The sequence below is a fragment of the Staurois parvus genome, unplaced genomic scaffold, assembly GCF_062004578.1.
Source record: "Staurois parvus isolate SC_StPar_1 unplaced genomic scaffold, SC_StPar_1.0 ptg000468l, whole genome shotgun sequence".
NCBI lineage: Eukaryota > Metazoa > Chordata > Amphibia > Anura > Ranidae > Staurois > Staurois parvus.
Genome location: NW_028318264.1, coordinates 2,148,603 through 2,166,257, shown reverse-complemented (window position 1 = coordinate 2,166,257; position 17,655 = coordinate 2,148,603). Strand labels below are relative to the sequence as shown.

General features: G+C 39.3%; 1 protein-coding gene across 1 annotated transcript in view; it reads right to left on the bottom strand.

Annotated features, from left to right (window-relative positions):
- The window catches only part of NFX1 (nuclear transcription factor, X-box binding 1), a 144,025-nt gene that overhangs the window by 68,023 nt on the left and 58,347 nt on the right, over positions 1–17,655 (bottom strand). The window contains exons 8-12 of the mRNA XM_089689047.1: positions 15,851–15,950; positions 12,984–13,201; positions 12,478–12,575; positions 5,091–5,121; positions 304–386 (exon numbers count right to left, since the gene is read on the bottom strand). Of these exons, the coding sequence (XP_089545173.1) occupies positions 304–386; positions 5,091–5,121; positions 12,478–12,575; positions 12,984–13,201; positions 15,851–15,950 (530 nt within the window). The remainder of the gene's footprint in view (positions 1–303; positions 387–5,090; positions 5,122–12,477; positions 12,576–12,983; positions 13,202–15,850; positions 15,951–17,655) is intronic.

Genomic DNA, 17,655 nt, shown 5'->3' with positions numbered 1-17,655 from the left:
TAATTTAAAAATTTGATTGCAGTCAGGGTTATACTGGCACCTACAGTTTAACTAAACAAATAGTATAAAACAAACAAAAAAACAAAAAACAAAACAAAACATTGCAGTCAAAACAAGTCATCCCCCATATAACCATTCCTCTACCCAGCATGCCTCAGTTTTGTGAGCAAGCAGCGCATTGATCCGATAACACATGGAGACGGGACTTGTGTCCCTTCAATGGACTTAAAAAGATTTTACAGAAAGTACACAAATTCTACATTTTAGATAAAGTGTATATATTTACTTAATTTAAAAACTTACCACACAGCAAATTTCACTGCATTTATGTCTTCCACACTGGCGTTTCTTGTTGCAACGCTTGTCACAAATAAAGGTAAAGTCTCCTACAATGAAAATGTTCAATAACTGGCATGGGTGTCTCTTTTTAATTTTTTTTTCAAATTACAAATATCAGAATCCTGTTCTATTGCGAAGATTTCAACGGATATACATTCTAGAAAAACATTAGTCCAACAGACACACTTTCTTGCCAAAAACTTTGATGACATCCAGAAAATGGATTTCCTGCGAGCCATCTGTAAATGTTACATCACAGCAATGGCTCAAACTCAGGAGCTTATGGGATGCTTCTCAAAGAATTGTTAGTCATCACAGCAGGTAAATCCTGCTCAGCAACTGGCATGCTCCATACAGTGTACAGCCAAAATTCAGAAACCTCCAAAAAAGGGTGCAGAGCCAAATTCATAACAAGATACATATTTGAGAACAAGGAGTAAAAAAAACAAATACATCTCATACTTTCATATACATATTGTTTCAGAAATAGATTTATATCAAAAGTAAAAACATGAATCAATTACAGTAAAAAAAAAACAAAAAACTGACTGCATGTAGTAAGGTATATGATTTTTGTTATACAGAATGTAGTAGAAGCACATTTGATGTACCCGCATTTACAGCTGAGTTTGAATGGTTAGGTCCTTAAAATTGGACGTTTAAAGGACAGATCTGGCAAATGTGTACCAAGTTCTTCACAGCCAGTCTGGGGCTGTGTGAAATCACAGGGATTGAATCCAACATGATCATACTTTAAATTCTACTTTCAAAAGTGTGACTGTGGAGTAAAGAGAAAAACAATAGCATCTGCTAATAGTGTGAAAAACATTGTGAACTGTGGTTTCCCAAAATTATAATTTAAACTTGTGCTTTGCTTCATGTGATTTGAAAGGGCAGGCATTCTGGAGTTGTAGTTCAATAAAAGGCAGGAGAAATGCAAGTATAGTATGCTGGAACTTTAAGCGCTTCAGTGTTAAGGAACACAGCAGGTCCTGCTGGAACTCAGTTTTACAGAGAGGTGACAGATCAAAGTGAGGCATGCTATAAACATTTGTATAAGCAGTGATATACAGTCAGGTCCATAAATATTGGGACATCGACACAATTCTAACATTTTTGGCTCTATACACCACCACAATGTATTTGAAATGAAACAAACAAGATGTGCTTTAACTGCAGACTGTCAGCTTTAATTTGAGGGTATTTACATCCAAATCAGGTGAACGGTGTAGGAATTACAACAGTTTGCATATGTGCCTCCCACTTGTTAAGGGACCAAAAGTAATGGGACAGAATAATAATCATAAATTAAACTTTCACTTTTTAATACTAGGTTGCAAATCCTTTGCAGTCTATTACAGCCTGAAGTCTGGAACACATAGACATCACCAGACGCTGGGTTTCATCCCTGGTGATGCTCTGCCAGGCCTCTACTGCAACTGTCTTCAGTTCCTGCTTGTTCTTCACCAGGGAAAGAATTCTTCGGTCATCCACCACAGTTGTTTTCCGCGGTCTTCCGGGTCTTTTGGTGTTGCTGAACTCACCGGTGCGTTCCTTCTTTTTAAGAATGTTCCAAACAGTTGTTTTGGTCACGGCTAATGTTTTTGCTATCTCTCTGATGGGTTTGTTTTGTTTTTTCAGCCTAATGATGGCTTCCTTCACTGATAGTGACAGCTCTTTGGATCTCATCTTGAGAGTTGACAGCAACAGATTCCAAATGCAAATAGCACACTTGAAATGAACTCTGGACCTTTTATCTGCTCATTGTAATTGGGATAATGAGGGAATAACACACACCTGGCCATGGAACAGCTGAGAAGCCAATTGTCCCATTACTTTTGGTCCCCCAACAAGTGGGAGGCACATATGCAAACTTTTGTAATTACTACACCGTTCACCTGATTTGGATGTAAATTCCCTCAAATTAAAGCTGACAGTCTGCAGTTAAAGCACATCTTGTTTGTTTCATTTCAGATCCATTGTGGTGGTGTATAGAGCCAAAAATGTTAGAATTGTGTCGATGTCCCAATATTTATGGACCTGACTGTATATTGTATCTTTAAGTTGTACATTGTCTTTTTTGAAAAGTAAACATTTTCATGCGTTGAAGGCCCCTTTCACACAGGCGGATCAATTGGGTCTGCCTGTCCATTTTTCAGGCTGACTTGATTGGACCATCCATTGCCCTCTATGGAGTGGAAGATGTAAACAGACATGTGTCTGTTTACACCCGCCTGCATCCAATCCGCTAAAAACAGATAGGGATCCATTCCCCATCTGTATAGTGGATCTGATGACAGTCAGATGTATAGTAAGCAGACAAGCGGTCCGTTTCCATAGAGGAAAGCCAGCTGTTTCTGCTTATGCAGAGGGGACCACGGACCTGTCATCCACCTGCTCAGCAGGGATCAGTGGACAGCTCCCCCGCTGACCAGGCAAATCCACTGACAAAGTCCACCCGTGTGCAGGGGTGTTGAAATTTTTTAAAAAACTACTTGTCCAGGGACTAAATCTGGGTCCCATCTACTTGTCCAGATTAGGAAAAAAAAAATCAATTTGAACCAAAACCATATTTAAATCTGAGGTGCTGTTAGGAATGTCTGGGACCTTTAAAATAAAAAAAGGCTCTATGGAGACTTAACTGGGTAATTTTTTTTAAATATTATGCTGTATATCTCTTCCTCCCCTCCCTGCCTCTCTAAAAGCACTGCACCTGGGGACTAGTAGGGAGGAGAGCAACTTTACCGTGTGATGAGCACAGATTGGATGCTTGTCAGGAAAGGGGAGTGTTGGGCCTATCTATTATCCCTTTTGCTGCCAGTGGCATTTTTGCATTTTTTGCACACGTTTAAAAAATAATTTTAGGCTTGAGGATTACACAAAACCCCCAAACATTATATGTTTTCTGAAGGCAAAGACCCTAGAGAATAAAATAGTTGTAGTTTCAATTTTTTATGTCGCACAATATTACCGCAAAGGTAATAATGTGGGGGTGGGCCCAAATTTTTTTTGAGGGGATGTTATGTGCTTGGGTGCAACTTTGATTTTTAGAATAATAAAAAAACAATTTTTTTTAATTAACTTTTTTTTTTTTCATCACATAGGCGACAAAAAGTCCCGTATGTTATGATTTTTTGGTGACATGTTCTCTTTAATTAGATATCCAGGGTCTAAGAGACACTGCATGTCTCCCCTGAATGTAATGCAGTGTACATCACACAGCATTACATTCTTTCCTGGCCTCAATGGCTGGGAAATTTGTGAACGAGGACCTGGAAGCGATGTCAAACGTCACATCCGGGTCAGGACAAAAAGAGGAGGGGAGCGGATGTGTTCGCTCTCATCCCTCCCCTCTAGCCTCTGCACACTGACTGGTCCTAGGCCCACAGATGGGCAAGTGGAGCCCGGGGAGAAGTGTGTGTGTGTGTGTGTGTGTGTGTGTGTGTGTGTGTGTGTGTGTGTGTGTGTGTGTGTGTGTGTGTGTGTGTGTGTGTGTGTGTGTGTGTGTGTGTGTGTGTGTGTGTGGTGGGGCTTTGCCGTGGTGGACTGTCTGAAAGCAATCAGGCAGCAGTGCTGCCATCTGAATGTTTTCACCTGACAGGTGAGCCCTGCTATTTGACCACAGGAGGGCTAAAGGTTGAAAAGAAAGCTACCTGCCTGACGCCATAACTACATGTCCCAGGTGTCGGGCGAAACAAATTCAACATCTCCTGCCTTTGAAAGAAGCTTTAGTTTGTAGAAATAGCTGCCAAACACAACCAGCTAATAAACAACACTCCAGAACATAAAAAGAGAGAACAAAAAGTGTGCTCAATCCCATCTACCCGGATTCAGGTATTCCCCCACTGGATGCAACCACCTTGCCTTCTGCATATCTGCCTTTATTGTGATGGTCGTGTTTCACTGCTCTGTGCATACGTCAGTTTTTGGGGGATGCTTAAAAATGAAAATGAGGGTTTAGCTGCTAACAGTTGACAAAAATAAGTTTGCATATTAGTAACAGTGCTGTTTGGTCAGCTAAGGAAGGATAGAGGAATAAGGCCTCGTGCACACTGGACCATTTTTTCAGCAGCTCCTAGGGGCACCCAGCGTTTTTGCTTTTCCTGCCCGTTAGCCTATGTGTTCTATGTATAAAACTTTCTCCTGACCAATATCTTTGTGTAACATTTTATAAACAGGGCTCTGTCTGGACCCTGAGATATGCTGGCTTGTTACAGTACACATTTTAGCTTTCCCAATGCAGACTAGCTAGCAGGAGACACCAGTGAGGGCAGCCCCATATACTTCACTCACATATGCAGAAATAAAGAAAACCTATTTAGGCAAAAACATGTCTCACAAAACAAAGATCAGTTTCTCTGTCATGTTTTGGCATTGAAATGCAAAAAATGGTGCATTTGTACAAATGTAAATTAAGCCTTCTATTCCCTAACAGGCATGAGCTGGGTTCTGCCAAAACCCAGTTTGGCAGAGTCTGTGGGAAGCTGTCACATGATTAAATCTCCAATAGCCCAGTCAACTGTTGCCAAGTCACTGACCTAATATTGTCACATGTCCATATCAAGCCAATGGCATTGATCAAATATGGCCACATTAAATCAATCCTGTTATAAGCATCTCCACCAATTTGCGTACAAGGCAGGGAAGCCCTAGCTGCAACTGACTGGGCCAGTGGGGATGTGATAATAGACATACATAACCAAGTAGATCTACCCTGGCCTAGTAGGTTATCACACATTTCTGTTTCTTACCTTCATTCTGTATCAGCACACAGGGGACTTCCTGTGAAAAAGTGACATAGTTACAAATGTTATAGAAATCTTGAAAACAAAAAAATGATTTGCCTAGAATAAGAACAAGATAGCACCATTTACTTCAGTTTTAAAAAAAAAAAAAGAAATACACATTGCTCACTAGCAGGTTAATATAGAAATGTTAAAATTGTTAAACTTGTTCTTCCACAGCTACAAATAGTAACTTTATATTAGTGAGATGTTAATCTGCAGAATATACAAGGTTGTGATATGCATTTACCCAACATGTTCAAGGGCTCTTATAAACTCCTTAATTCTCTTCCTGATGGAGGGTAAAACAAATCCTAACACCTGAACAGAGTTTTGCAACTTTGAAATGTATTAGTAAAACTGTACCATTGCATGCAACTACTTAGTGTATCCTGGTAAATTATACCTTTTTTCCCCAGAACAAATTGGGCTTTCATTTGGTGGTAAATGGTAATGGATATCTCCTGTTTTTTAGTATCAAATGAAAACTGCCCCAAAATAGTTAAAAAAAAAAAAAAAAAAAGTTTTTCAATTCAGCTGTATATCTCTTGCTATTACCTTAACCACTTCAAGTCCGGACACTTTTACCCCCTTCCTGTCCAGGCTAATTTTCAGTGCTATCACACTTTGAATGACAATTGCGCGGTCATGCAATACTGTACACATTAATTTTTTAGCCTTTTTTGTTTTTTTTTAGACATAAAGCTTTATTTTGGTGGTATTTATTCACCACTGGGATTTTTATTTTTTTTGCTATATAAATAAAAAAGTCCCAAAATTTTTTAAAAACGTGTTTTTCTTATAACATTTTGCAAATAAATATTTCATCATAAATCTTGGCCAAAATTTATTCAGTTATCTTTTTAGTAAAAAAAAAAATAAAACATAACCCAAATTAGTTTATAACCAAAAATTATAATGTAAATGTTTTTACATTTTTATTTTTTTCATATTATGGTTTTTTTTTTTTTTTTACACATACTGTCACCCTAGCAGTACAGTGTCACCATGGTGACACTGTACTACTTGTGGGGGATGATGAATATTTATTTTGTTCTTTTTACACCGATTGCTTTTACACCCATAAAGGCTGTAAAAGCAATAATTTCTCCTCTCTGGCTGCATTCTTGCAGCCATTGAGAAATACTATGTGAGCTGTGATTGGTCACAGCTTGTCACATGGTACAAGGCAGTTGTGAATAGCCTTGTACCATGTGACCTCTGTGATCATTCACAGATTTCACACGTAGTAAGCAATGATGTCAGAAGTGACATCTTGCTTACTACTCTGCATGTGATCACTGATTGGTCAATCAGTGATCACGATCGGGACCTCGCACAGAGGTCCCGTACGACGATCGGTGTTCCACTGTGTCCGGAGGGCACAGCGGGCACCGGATCACGTTACCAGGGAGTGTGCACAAGCAGTGTCCAGGGAGGCCATTTATAAACGGCCACCCGCCCCTGCACTGCCACCGCCTGGCCATTTATATACAACGGACGGATGTGAAGTAGTTAACCTACCACCAAAGAACAACCCAAAATAAATTCTCCTGCTCCTGACAATCGCAGTGCAACCACATATGTGCATATTCTTGTTGTATGTGTTCCAATAGTAGGGCCTAGAACCAATAGTGCACTTTTTTAATCCTACCTAAAATACACTGACCCTGACATTTGACCTCGACCTTTGAGCTTAGCTCTAATCAAATCCTTATCTAGCCATTTTATCACTATTTTTGCACTCGTTTGTTTACATTTTTCTCCTCTGCATGGGAAAGAAAAAACAAAAAGGCGAACTATACAGTGACTGGTCACTGTGATAGCCAATTTGAGGCTATCACAGCGATCAGGTGATAAGTATGATCGGGTAGTGGGCCTCCCGATTCACGATTGAGACCTGGGGCTTTTGGTTAGGGAGCGCACAGTGCAGCGTACTCCCAGAACAAACACATTTACGCATATGTGCGGCCTCACAGAAGACCCACTTCAGTGATGCCTCATATGTGTACAGGTAAGGGGCAGCAAGGGGTTAACGGTTTACAAATCTAATTTAAAAATATTATTATAATACAGGATTTATATAACACCAACAGTTTGCTCAACGCTTTACAATATAACGGGAGACAATACAGCAACAATACAGGAGGGCCATGCTCTTTGGACCTTACAATCTAAGATGAAAACCAATCTCAATGTGACCGCATTGTATTCTTCTCACGATGCATTAAATGTTCACACATTTGAACAAAAGAGACAACACCATACAAAAATGTTCTTGTATTATAATCCAAGCAAAAGAACAAGTGATTAATACTTTTTATATGGGAAATGTGTGGAATGAGCTGCATTGTAGAATTTTAATGGCTAATGTGGTTTTAGCTTGTCCAATAGTATCAACTGCACCTCATTATATGCCACCTCTGGTCAGACATGACCTCCGAGATTGAGAAATCATCTGACAGTTCGACACGCCACAAACATTTCAGAAACTAGCATTGACAATTCTATTGGAGTACATTTTCTCAGCGAACGGTACTCCAATAAGGATTCGACAATTGATTCTAATTTGGCACCCCTAAAAAGTTGAAAACAGATGTATATTTTCACATAAATACCCATCCCTTCATATGAATGCAAATAACAGACTAGACGGAAAATGTACATATGCTAATACCATACCTGGACAAAAAATGAGGATGATAAAACTATTTGTACATGAATATTTGGTGTTAAAATTAACAGTGAGCTGAAGATAAACGTCAACAGACAATTAAAAATAAAACAAATGCAAAGTCAGAAAGTCATGATCTTTCATATACAAGACCCGCTGTGTACCACTGCATTTTGATGTTTTTCTATACAGGTAAATTAATGCTTAAAATAGAAAGAATGGCCAAAGCCTTTCTTTTTTTACCATGCTTCCTGTCTGGATCACAGGAGTGCATTTGCTTCTATACTCCTGTGACCCAGAGTTATATTAAAGTGGGCTATTGCCTGCTATTAACTAGCAGGGCAGAGCCGTGCCAGGCTCAGGAAGGATCCTGACAATACTGTCGGGTACAACCCTGTTGCTGGACAGCTGACTCTGCCTTTTAGTGCACAGCTGAGCCAGAGCCAGCCATGACTGATCCCTCCCCAACCTGGTGCTTCAAAGAGTGCAGAGTGGAGAGCAGTGACTGACAGTCGGTGCTCTCTGCTTGGAGTGAGCCAAGAACTGAGCAATCAGCGGTCACACGATTGCTCAGTTCTCATTGTTGGAGTTGGCATGGGACAGCTGCAGCATGGTGGGGAGTATGGTATTTGTTTTTTTTCAAAAAGACCATAGTTCTACTTTAAATTAACAAAATATGAAAGGGCTCAATATCACAGTGCTTCACACATAGATGCCAAAACACACTTACATAGTGAAATAATTAAAAATATCTCAAAATATTGTGATATTGTTTATATATTTAGCATTTTCTAACTTTAGCCTTAGCATGGGAAAACCACAAACAAACTGAACATAGCAAAATTATACATTTAGAAATTGGGGAAAAAAACAAAACAAAAAAAAAAGAGAATAGAACTCAAATGCCTTCAATATTTTGGCCTACATGCACATAATGGTTTAAAAACCTTCATCAGTTGGCTCCTCTTAACCTCTTCCATAGCATGTAGTGCAACCTACAGGAAATTTATGCCCTGTCATATACAAACCAAGCTATGTGCCACTTGCACGTTCACTCCTTTTAAATAACATACTACAATGTCACATAATACATCATTTTGGAGTTCCGGTATTTCTGGTATAGATTACTGGCAATGCAACAATATACAAAGTCATTTTAGATAACTGTGAGCTTTCAAACTTATGCAAACTGTTTGAAGATGGCCTTTTGTATGCCAACATGACTGCACTCCTGTGCATAAAAACAAATCCATAAAGGCGGTGTTGGAAGCATTTTGTGTGAATGAAAGTAGCTTGCCCGCCCTGACCTAATGAACCTACTGGAATCCTCTGAGATGAACCTAGAATTCCAACTGCTAACCAGGTCTTCTCATTCAACATCAGTATCTGATGCTCTTTTTGCTGGATGGGCACAATTTCATCTAGGGGACAGCCTTCCCAAAAGTGATTCTAAAAGGTTCTCACATACATTATATATATATATATGTTTTTTCGGGTGTCCCCAGCCAGCGCTCTTCGCCCCCTACCCCCCATCAATGCTCACCATAGCAAACTGCTTGCTAAGGGGGCACTTGTGTGGGCATGCTCCCAAGCCGCCTCTGTGTCCATTAGACACACACACAGCGTGGCTCAGCCCCCGCTCCTGTTCCCTCCTCACTGGCTTTGACTGACAGCAGTGACAGTCAATGGCTGCATATGCCACAAAATCATTAGTCAACAAAAACACAATCGTCAAAACACACACAAACATAAATTTTTTTTTTTTTTTTTTTTTATAGCCAAAGTCCCTTTCATCTAGTGTTAAGTGCTCCTTTCTTTTATAAACAGTTCATCAGTGCAATCCTAATCTGTATGTGTTCTTCTTTGTGCTTTATGCAAACAAACTTGTGCTCCCCCTGCACTCCCCTGACAATATTATTGACCCCGTGCCTTTCAGCATATGAGTTACAATCCCTTGTACATTTTACGCTCCTGAGTTTTGCCAGTAGTTATCCACCTCTCTACTCTCCTGCTGTTGTCCTCCAACTTATCCAACCGCAGTGGTAGATACGGTCCTCCTGGGGGCTTGACCCTCTCAAAAAACATAATGTGGCAACAAAAGGGGGAATATTTATTGGATAAAAGAAATTGCTATTACACTCACGAGTATAAAATTAAACTGTACTGCAAAACCTGGGATGGCAAAAACCACCAACTGCGTGCGACTCATATGTTGAAGGGCACTGGGTCAATAACAATCGGGTAAGTGTGGGAGTGCAGGAGGAGAACAAGTTCTTTTGCATGAAGCACAAAGGAGAAAACACACAGATTAGGATTACACTGGTAAATGGTTTATAAAAGGAAGGAGCACTTTATACTGGATAGATGGGACTTAGGCTAAAAATGTTTTTTTGGTTTTTTTTTTTGAAGATTGTTTTTTAGTTGACTGATGTAGTGGCATATACATGTACAGTATATAAATTTTGTAGGAGAGGTGGAGACAGCACTGTGTATAAATACTCAGTATATGAGGATAACCTGGTATAGGTTAACGACGAACAGCAGCAGTCTTAAAACACACATAGGTCATTATATGAGTACTGTAAATATTAACAGTTACAGCAAAATTATTTTAGGTTGTAACACTATGCACGTAACATACAGCTGTCACCCTCTGATCCACCTTCTCAGCCCTTTCCTATAGGAGGCATGCAATTTACATACGCTCCAAGACCTTGCAACAAGCCCAGCGGTTGAATGGGTTATTCTACCCTCACCCTAGTGCTACTCCAATCTTTTTCTTTTTAAAAATCCAAGCAAATAATCTACAGCTTTTGCTCCTAATAGTTACAGCTCTTTACAAATGAGCTATCCCAGATTTCCAGTCCCAAAGACAACTTTACCCCTAGCTTCCATTTCTGTCCTACCCACAATAGCTCATTGTGAAAGTAAGCACCGTCATCTCATGTTTTGTAAACCGGTCTCTTCCGACATCATTCAAAATTATCTGCAAGGAAACTACACCCAGTTCTACCTGTCTACACCTGTTCAGTTTCTCTGTGCCATAAAAATAAATTTCTAGCTGCTTCAGCAATCTGTTCTTTATTATCGGAGAGGTATTTAAAACCTAACATAGAAAAAAAAAAAAGTTTCTGCCTTTATATTTTAATCTACTACCTGATGATGCTCTTAATGTACATAGTGCGCTCATTCAAACTCTGTCTCTACCTTGCTGCATTGGTACCATCACTAAACGCTGTACCTCCACTTGCCCAATATCCCACAAATACACTGCTAACCTAAAAGGATAAGTTCACCTTTTGGGAAAAATAAATAAATGCACATTTTTTGCAGGAAGAAAAAATGTGCATTTATTATTTTTCCCTAAAGAGCCCTAAGTGGATCAGAACTGCGATGTCAGATTCCTACAGACAAGCCCAGCAGCTTTCAGCCCATACTTTCATGCAGGCTGACTGTTTACAAGCTGCAGGGCTTGTAAATGAACTACGAAGCTGCTCATCAGCGACCTTGCAGTCTATTCAGAACTATAAGCCATCAGCCGCAATAGATGATGGTAGTTGTAGTTCATTCATCCACAGGAAACTGAATGCATGATGTGGCCATGTGGGGGAGCCCTACATGGCCAAATTATGTTCAAATTGTAAAAGCAGATGGGGGATCTTCTCCCCATGCCTACAGTCACAATTTGAGAATAATGTGGCCGTGTGGGTCTCCACCTAGATGGTCACGTCATTCATTCAGAGTTTTCAGTCACTGGGGGGAAAGGGGAGGGGGATGGGGAGAGGCTGCAGCTGCTGCAACATGTTCATACGGGTGGGGTAATATATTCCAAAATGTGGACTTATCTCTTAAGACCTCCCTACTAGGTTTTCACCAACATGTCTTTCATCTCTAGATTTTCTCTTAAAGAATACCGCAAGACTCGTCTATTCCTTACAATAATAGCCTATAGCACTTGTTGTCCTCCCGCTTTTTAGGTTGGAAATTTGCTTAGGCCTCATTTAAACTGCTGCTCCTAAAAATGGGAGTTTAAGAGCTTTGTGCATTTTTTTGCCAAAGCCCCTAAACGTAACTCAATAAAAGCCTATGTGAACATGTACACAGAGGCTTTTAGCAAAGTTTAGGGGCAGTTAAACGTCCCTCTCCTGAATGCAGAAGAATTGTGTTCAGGAGAGGTTATTGTGGCCAAAAACCGCATTTAGGCGTTTATTCAGGTCAATGTAAAATACTCTGGCCAAATCAAACGAATAAACGCACCGCGTTTACACCACATTTAGCTTTTTCTGCTGCCAAGAGAGCTAAATGTCTAGGAGCGTTCATGTGTACATGAGGCCTTAAACAGTGACTTTATGTATCCACTTTGCTTGAATATTGTAATCTGCACCCCTAGGTTAGCTTTTGTAAAGCATTGTGCAAAATATTAGTGCTTTATAAAAAATAAGAAACAAGTATTAAACAGTAAAAAAAAATCTTATTTCTGAAAATTTATCTGAATAATCTCATACTTTAAATATCAATATATAGTTGAATTTTCCAAGGCCCAATAAGAGGACATTTCACTATTAAGAACATGCTTCTCCACTGCAGCAATCCACATTTTTATGTTAATGTTGACCTTCTGTGGTTTGAGCTTACAATAGAGAAGCTAAAAAAGTAAAAGTAGATTCACAAACTGCATACCTTTGTTTTGAAGCCACACCGACAAGATATATTAGATGTGCGAGTACAGGGGCCACATTCTCCTTCATGACAGAGGTTCTCACATATGTGAATGAAATCTAGTCAATGCAAAATAAAACTAATATTTTTCTCTGCAGGAACAGCTTAAGAAAGTAATCAAAGTACAAACATAGTTAAAAGTTCTCCATACATGCAAACACAAAAGCCTCACCAGTTCAGACCTGTGTGGGTGGGAAAGAACACCAATATACATTTTTGAAATATTAATTTAAAATGTATAGCCAAGAGCTATGTACAGTTCCTGCTTGGTGTGCTGTATGAATTTGAGACCTCTGCAACTTCTCTGGAGCATTGGTTTTCATTGCAGGCCTTTCTGTCATGGAACCACTAGCATGCAGTACTTATATACATTTAGCCTTTCGTTACAAAATGTAATATAAAAACTATGTACTAGGAATAGTAACTTTGGATGTACTGTATATAACATGAAATCTGGCTCTACTTACCATGAGAACCACAAGGAAGGGGCTTGCCACAGGTCTTCCCACAAGATGGTATGGGATCTGTGCACGTTTTTCGGTCCACACAACCCAGCTCCAGCAATTTGCTTAAAGGAGTTTGCCCACACGGACAGAAACGCACTATCTGGGGAAGTCGGGGACAAGGCTGGCAAGGCTGCGGGTGGCATACTTCATTACATCCATGTTTACCACAATTTAGTTTCCTTGAATGAACAAATATAAAGAAAAAAAAATACAATATACATTTAGGCAGCACTGGCAAACAAAATAAGAGCTCACATAAATGGGCTACAGCGTAAAGAGTTGTTCAGGTGTCCAAAGCAGCATGATGCAGTCTGGGTTATTCAATGAGGATACATCTGTACAGACATTATGCGTCTGGGGCTGTGCACCCGTTTCTGCACATCGGCCAGACATGGATGTGCAGGTGAGTTCATATAGCTAAATAAAATAAAAGTGCAGCGCTAGAAATTAAATAAATGTGACACAATAAAAGTGATCAAAGAAAGTCCCAACTGCGGTGACCTAGGGTAACAATGCACACTAACCAGAAGTGCACATTAATAGTGCAGTGTAGGAAGGATGGAGTTCATAAAGTAGTCATCAGCATGGGAAGGGTAGATGTATTCCCTTGGTCAATGAAGGTCCGCATGATGGTACAGAGCTGGGCAGAAGAAATCCACTAGATGGCAGAAAATGATCACGGCTCCACCAAAAAAGCACTGCTCCTCCTTGTGCACCAAGGATATCTGGGAGAAAAGATGCTCCCCACTCCTCTGCTCTACTTCGTACCTCATGGAACTTGAGGAAGTGTGAGTAAGCCTTAAAAGGGTCTTACTTACCAGGCTACAATAGCACTTGAAGTAGAACTTCACACTAAAAAATTCTGCTATTTTTTTTGCACTTTTTTGGGGGGGATTGGGGAACGGGGGCGTAGCAGGTACCTGGTTTTCACCCCTGGACAGGTCAATATTTGTAGCTGCTTTCTTTTAATTTTTAAAAAAAATTTCAAACAGGGCAAAGAACCTCTTCGAAGTGACCTTGTTATTCATTTTGCTGTCGCATCTATCAGTTTCTATACATTAAGCTGTCAAAAGATGCATCACTCCCACTCTCATAGCACAGCTCTCAAGCAGTTCCTGGATAGCAGAAACTATATAGATAGGCAGGAAAACTACAAAGAAATAGATTTAATGCTCAGGCACGCTCTGCAAATATGAAGTTAAAGTCTTTTTGAAAACAATGACATCATGCTGCCTTCCATGACACTTGAATTTTTTTTTTCTATTCACAGATGATTCACAGTCATAGCATTGCATAGCAATAGTGATAGTGAGCTATCAGACAATAGAAAAAGAAATGTAATAATTACAGCCTATCTGTAAATGAAGGATTTTATCATTGCAGCTAGAAAGACTCATTTGATGGGATTCCAACAGGAATAGCAAGTGTGACTATAAGGCGTGCTAAAATAGCCTCCCTTGCAATATTACATAATTAAAATAAATAAGCAAATAAAAAAATGTATATTTTAAATTTAATAAATAAGTGTAAGCAAAATGCAAAAAAACTTAGTGATTTCAGAGCATTTCTGATTCACCAGCAGATTTACCTTTTCCCCCCAGTGAAGTTGTTTTCTGAAATCTAGGAAAGGGACTTGACAGCTCTTTCCAAGGAAACAACTCATCTGCTTTTTTTGTGACAGAATTCTAAAATATACCTGGGTCTAAAAGAAAAACTAACAGCTACTGTATGACAGTTGAAACAAGTACTCAATTCAGTTACTATTTGATAAACAAGCCTCCTAAAATATATATATTAAAAAAAAAAAAACCCTCTTTACCATGACATGACTGAGCCATTTTTGGCTAGAAAATTACTTAAAACCCCAAAAAGTATTTTCTAAAAGCAGAGGCCCTATATAGTAAACATTGGAAGTTGCAATATAAAAGTGGAAGTTTTATGGAAGTTTTATCAAGTATCTGAATATTAAATTTGCCAAGACCCAAAAGTGTGTGCAGCTGCAAAACAGATAAAAAATGCTAGTATTTTTTTTTTTTTTTTTTTTTTTAACAGGAACCTGCTCCCACTTTCTCAATTCATGCCTAAGAAAGAATGACATTCACTTGGGTATTTGTTGCTGTGGACGTATTTTTGTTTTTCCCATACAGAGGTCTTTAAATGGCCATTTTTTAACTGAAAAGAGGTGTCAGATGTTTGAATACCAGTCACAGTTATATACTAGAGGAGAGAAAATACAGGGGTTGAAATGCACCCAATACTGCCATTACAGTGGTAGTAAACTCGTTTTTTAATTTTATCTACAGGTAAGCTTACTTGTAGGTAAAATGAACATCTCCTAAACGTGCACTGTTTAGGAGAGATTCTCTTTCATAAAGCCGGTGCATGTGCTCTGAAGGATCGGCAAACCCATGCCATTCCTTCAGAGCTGTGTGAGTGAAGTCACCGTGGTCCCACCTGTCAGAAGGCCAGAGATGGCGAACTCGGAAGAAGGACCGGGTGAACATGGAAGCCTCTGTAGCGGTGACAGCTCTCCGGTGGAGGGCTTCGTTTTAAAAGGTAAGTTTTACATAAAGTGCTAGTATGTGATGCATACTAGCACATTATGGCATTACCTTGCAGGGGACTTTTTTTTTTTTTTTCTTCCTTTCTTGCAGTTTACTACTGTTTTAATACTTTCCATTTATTATATTACAGTATTTAACAGCACATAGATATGCAGTACAAATGCATAATATTCTGACAGTAACTTGCTTGATTCTCTCATTTCCATGCCTCTCACAGTGTTTAATATAAACAATCAGGAAGTGGCCCCTATCCGTCTAGCTTACTTGCCACAGAGCTTCTGACAGGAGAAGTTTCCAAAGCCATCATAGTTATCCTTGTCTGTTCCACAGGACACATCTCTTGAGCTTCCACCACAGTAGCAAGCTGGAAGACATTAAAAAAGAAAATAGATTTTGCTGGAAAACTCAAATCCAACAACAACTGGAAAGATGAAAGTTAATTTTTTATATTGCCACACAGTAAGGGAAATAGCTGGAAAAAAGACTCGGAGATACTTTTATAAAGCACTGAATGTGCCATTCACTGTGGGTGAATATTTCTGGTGTATGCATTTTAAATTATCAATTCACTTGCAGCGAATGTTTCATGAACATCAAATTCACTTCTTTTACAGCTACTCATGTTATGTTGTAAATGAACACAAGTACCATTTATTGAAGCTAGCAAATGTGTGCAACACACAATGCAGTACATGGATATACAGTTGTGTTCAAAATAATAGCAGTGTGTTGAAAAAAGTGAATAAAGCTGAAAATCCTTCTAATAGCTTTTATTTCCATATACACAAATGCATTGGGAACATTACACATTCTATTCCAAATCAAAACATGAAGAAAAATAGATCAAATTTGTGTTGTTCCTCTAAAAAAAAATTGAAGAAAAGTGAATATTAGACTGTTCAAAAAAATAGCAGTGTTTGTATTCTTCTTTACAAACTCAAACATTCACTATATAAACTGAAAAATGTTTGAAGATTTTGCTTTCCTTTGAATCACTTAATGAATATTTGGTTGTAGTCGCACTGTTTCTGAGAACTGCTGTACATCTGTGTTGCATGGAGTCACCCAACTTCTGGCACCTGTGAACAGGTATTCCAGCCCAGGATGATTGGACTACATTCCACAGTTCTTCTCTATTTCTTGGTTTTGCCTCAGAAACGGCATTTTTGATGTCACCCCACAAGTTTTCTATTGGATTAAGATCCGGGGATTGGGCTGGCCACTCCATATCGTCAATCTTGTTGGTCTGGAACCAAGATGTTGCACGTTTACTGGTGTGTTTGGGGTCGTTGTCTTGTTGGAACACCCATTTCAAGGGCATTTCCTCTTCAGCATAAGGCAGCATGGCCTCTTCAAGTATTCTGATGTATTCAAACTGATCCATGATCCCGGGTATGCGATAAATAGGCCCAACACCGTAGTATGAGAAACATCCCCATATCATGATGCTTGCACCACCATGCTTCACTGTGTACTGTGGCTTGAATTCAGTGTTTGGGGGTCGTCTGACAAACTGTCTCCACCCACTAGACCCAAAAAGAACAATCTTACTTTCATCCGTCCACAAAATGTTGCGCCATTTCTCTTTAGGCCAGTCAATGTGCTCTTTGGCAAATTGTAACCTCTTCAGCACATCTTTTTTTCAACAGTGAGACTTTGCGGGGCTTCTTGCAGATAGCTTGGCTTCACGTAGGAGTCTTCTAATTGTAACAGTACTCACAGGTAACTTTACACCTTCTTTGATCTTCCTGGAGCTGATTGTTGGCTGAGTCCTTGCCATTTTGGCTATTCTTCTATCCATTCGAATGGTAGTTTTTCGCTTTCTTCCACGTCTTTCAGGTTTTGGTTGCCATTTTAAAGCATTTGTGATCATTTTAGCTGAGCAGCCTATCATTTTCTGTACTTCTTTATATGTTTTCCCCTCTCCAATCAACTTTTTATTCAAGGTACGCTGTTCTTCTGAACAATGTCTGCAACGACCCATTTTCCTCCGAATTTCAGAGAGAAATGCACTGTAACCAGCATGTACAACATTTGCTGCCTTCCTTCCTTAAATAAGGGCAATAATT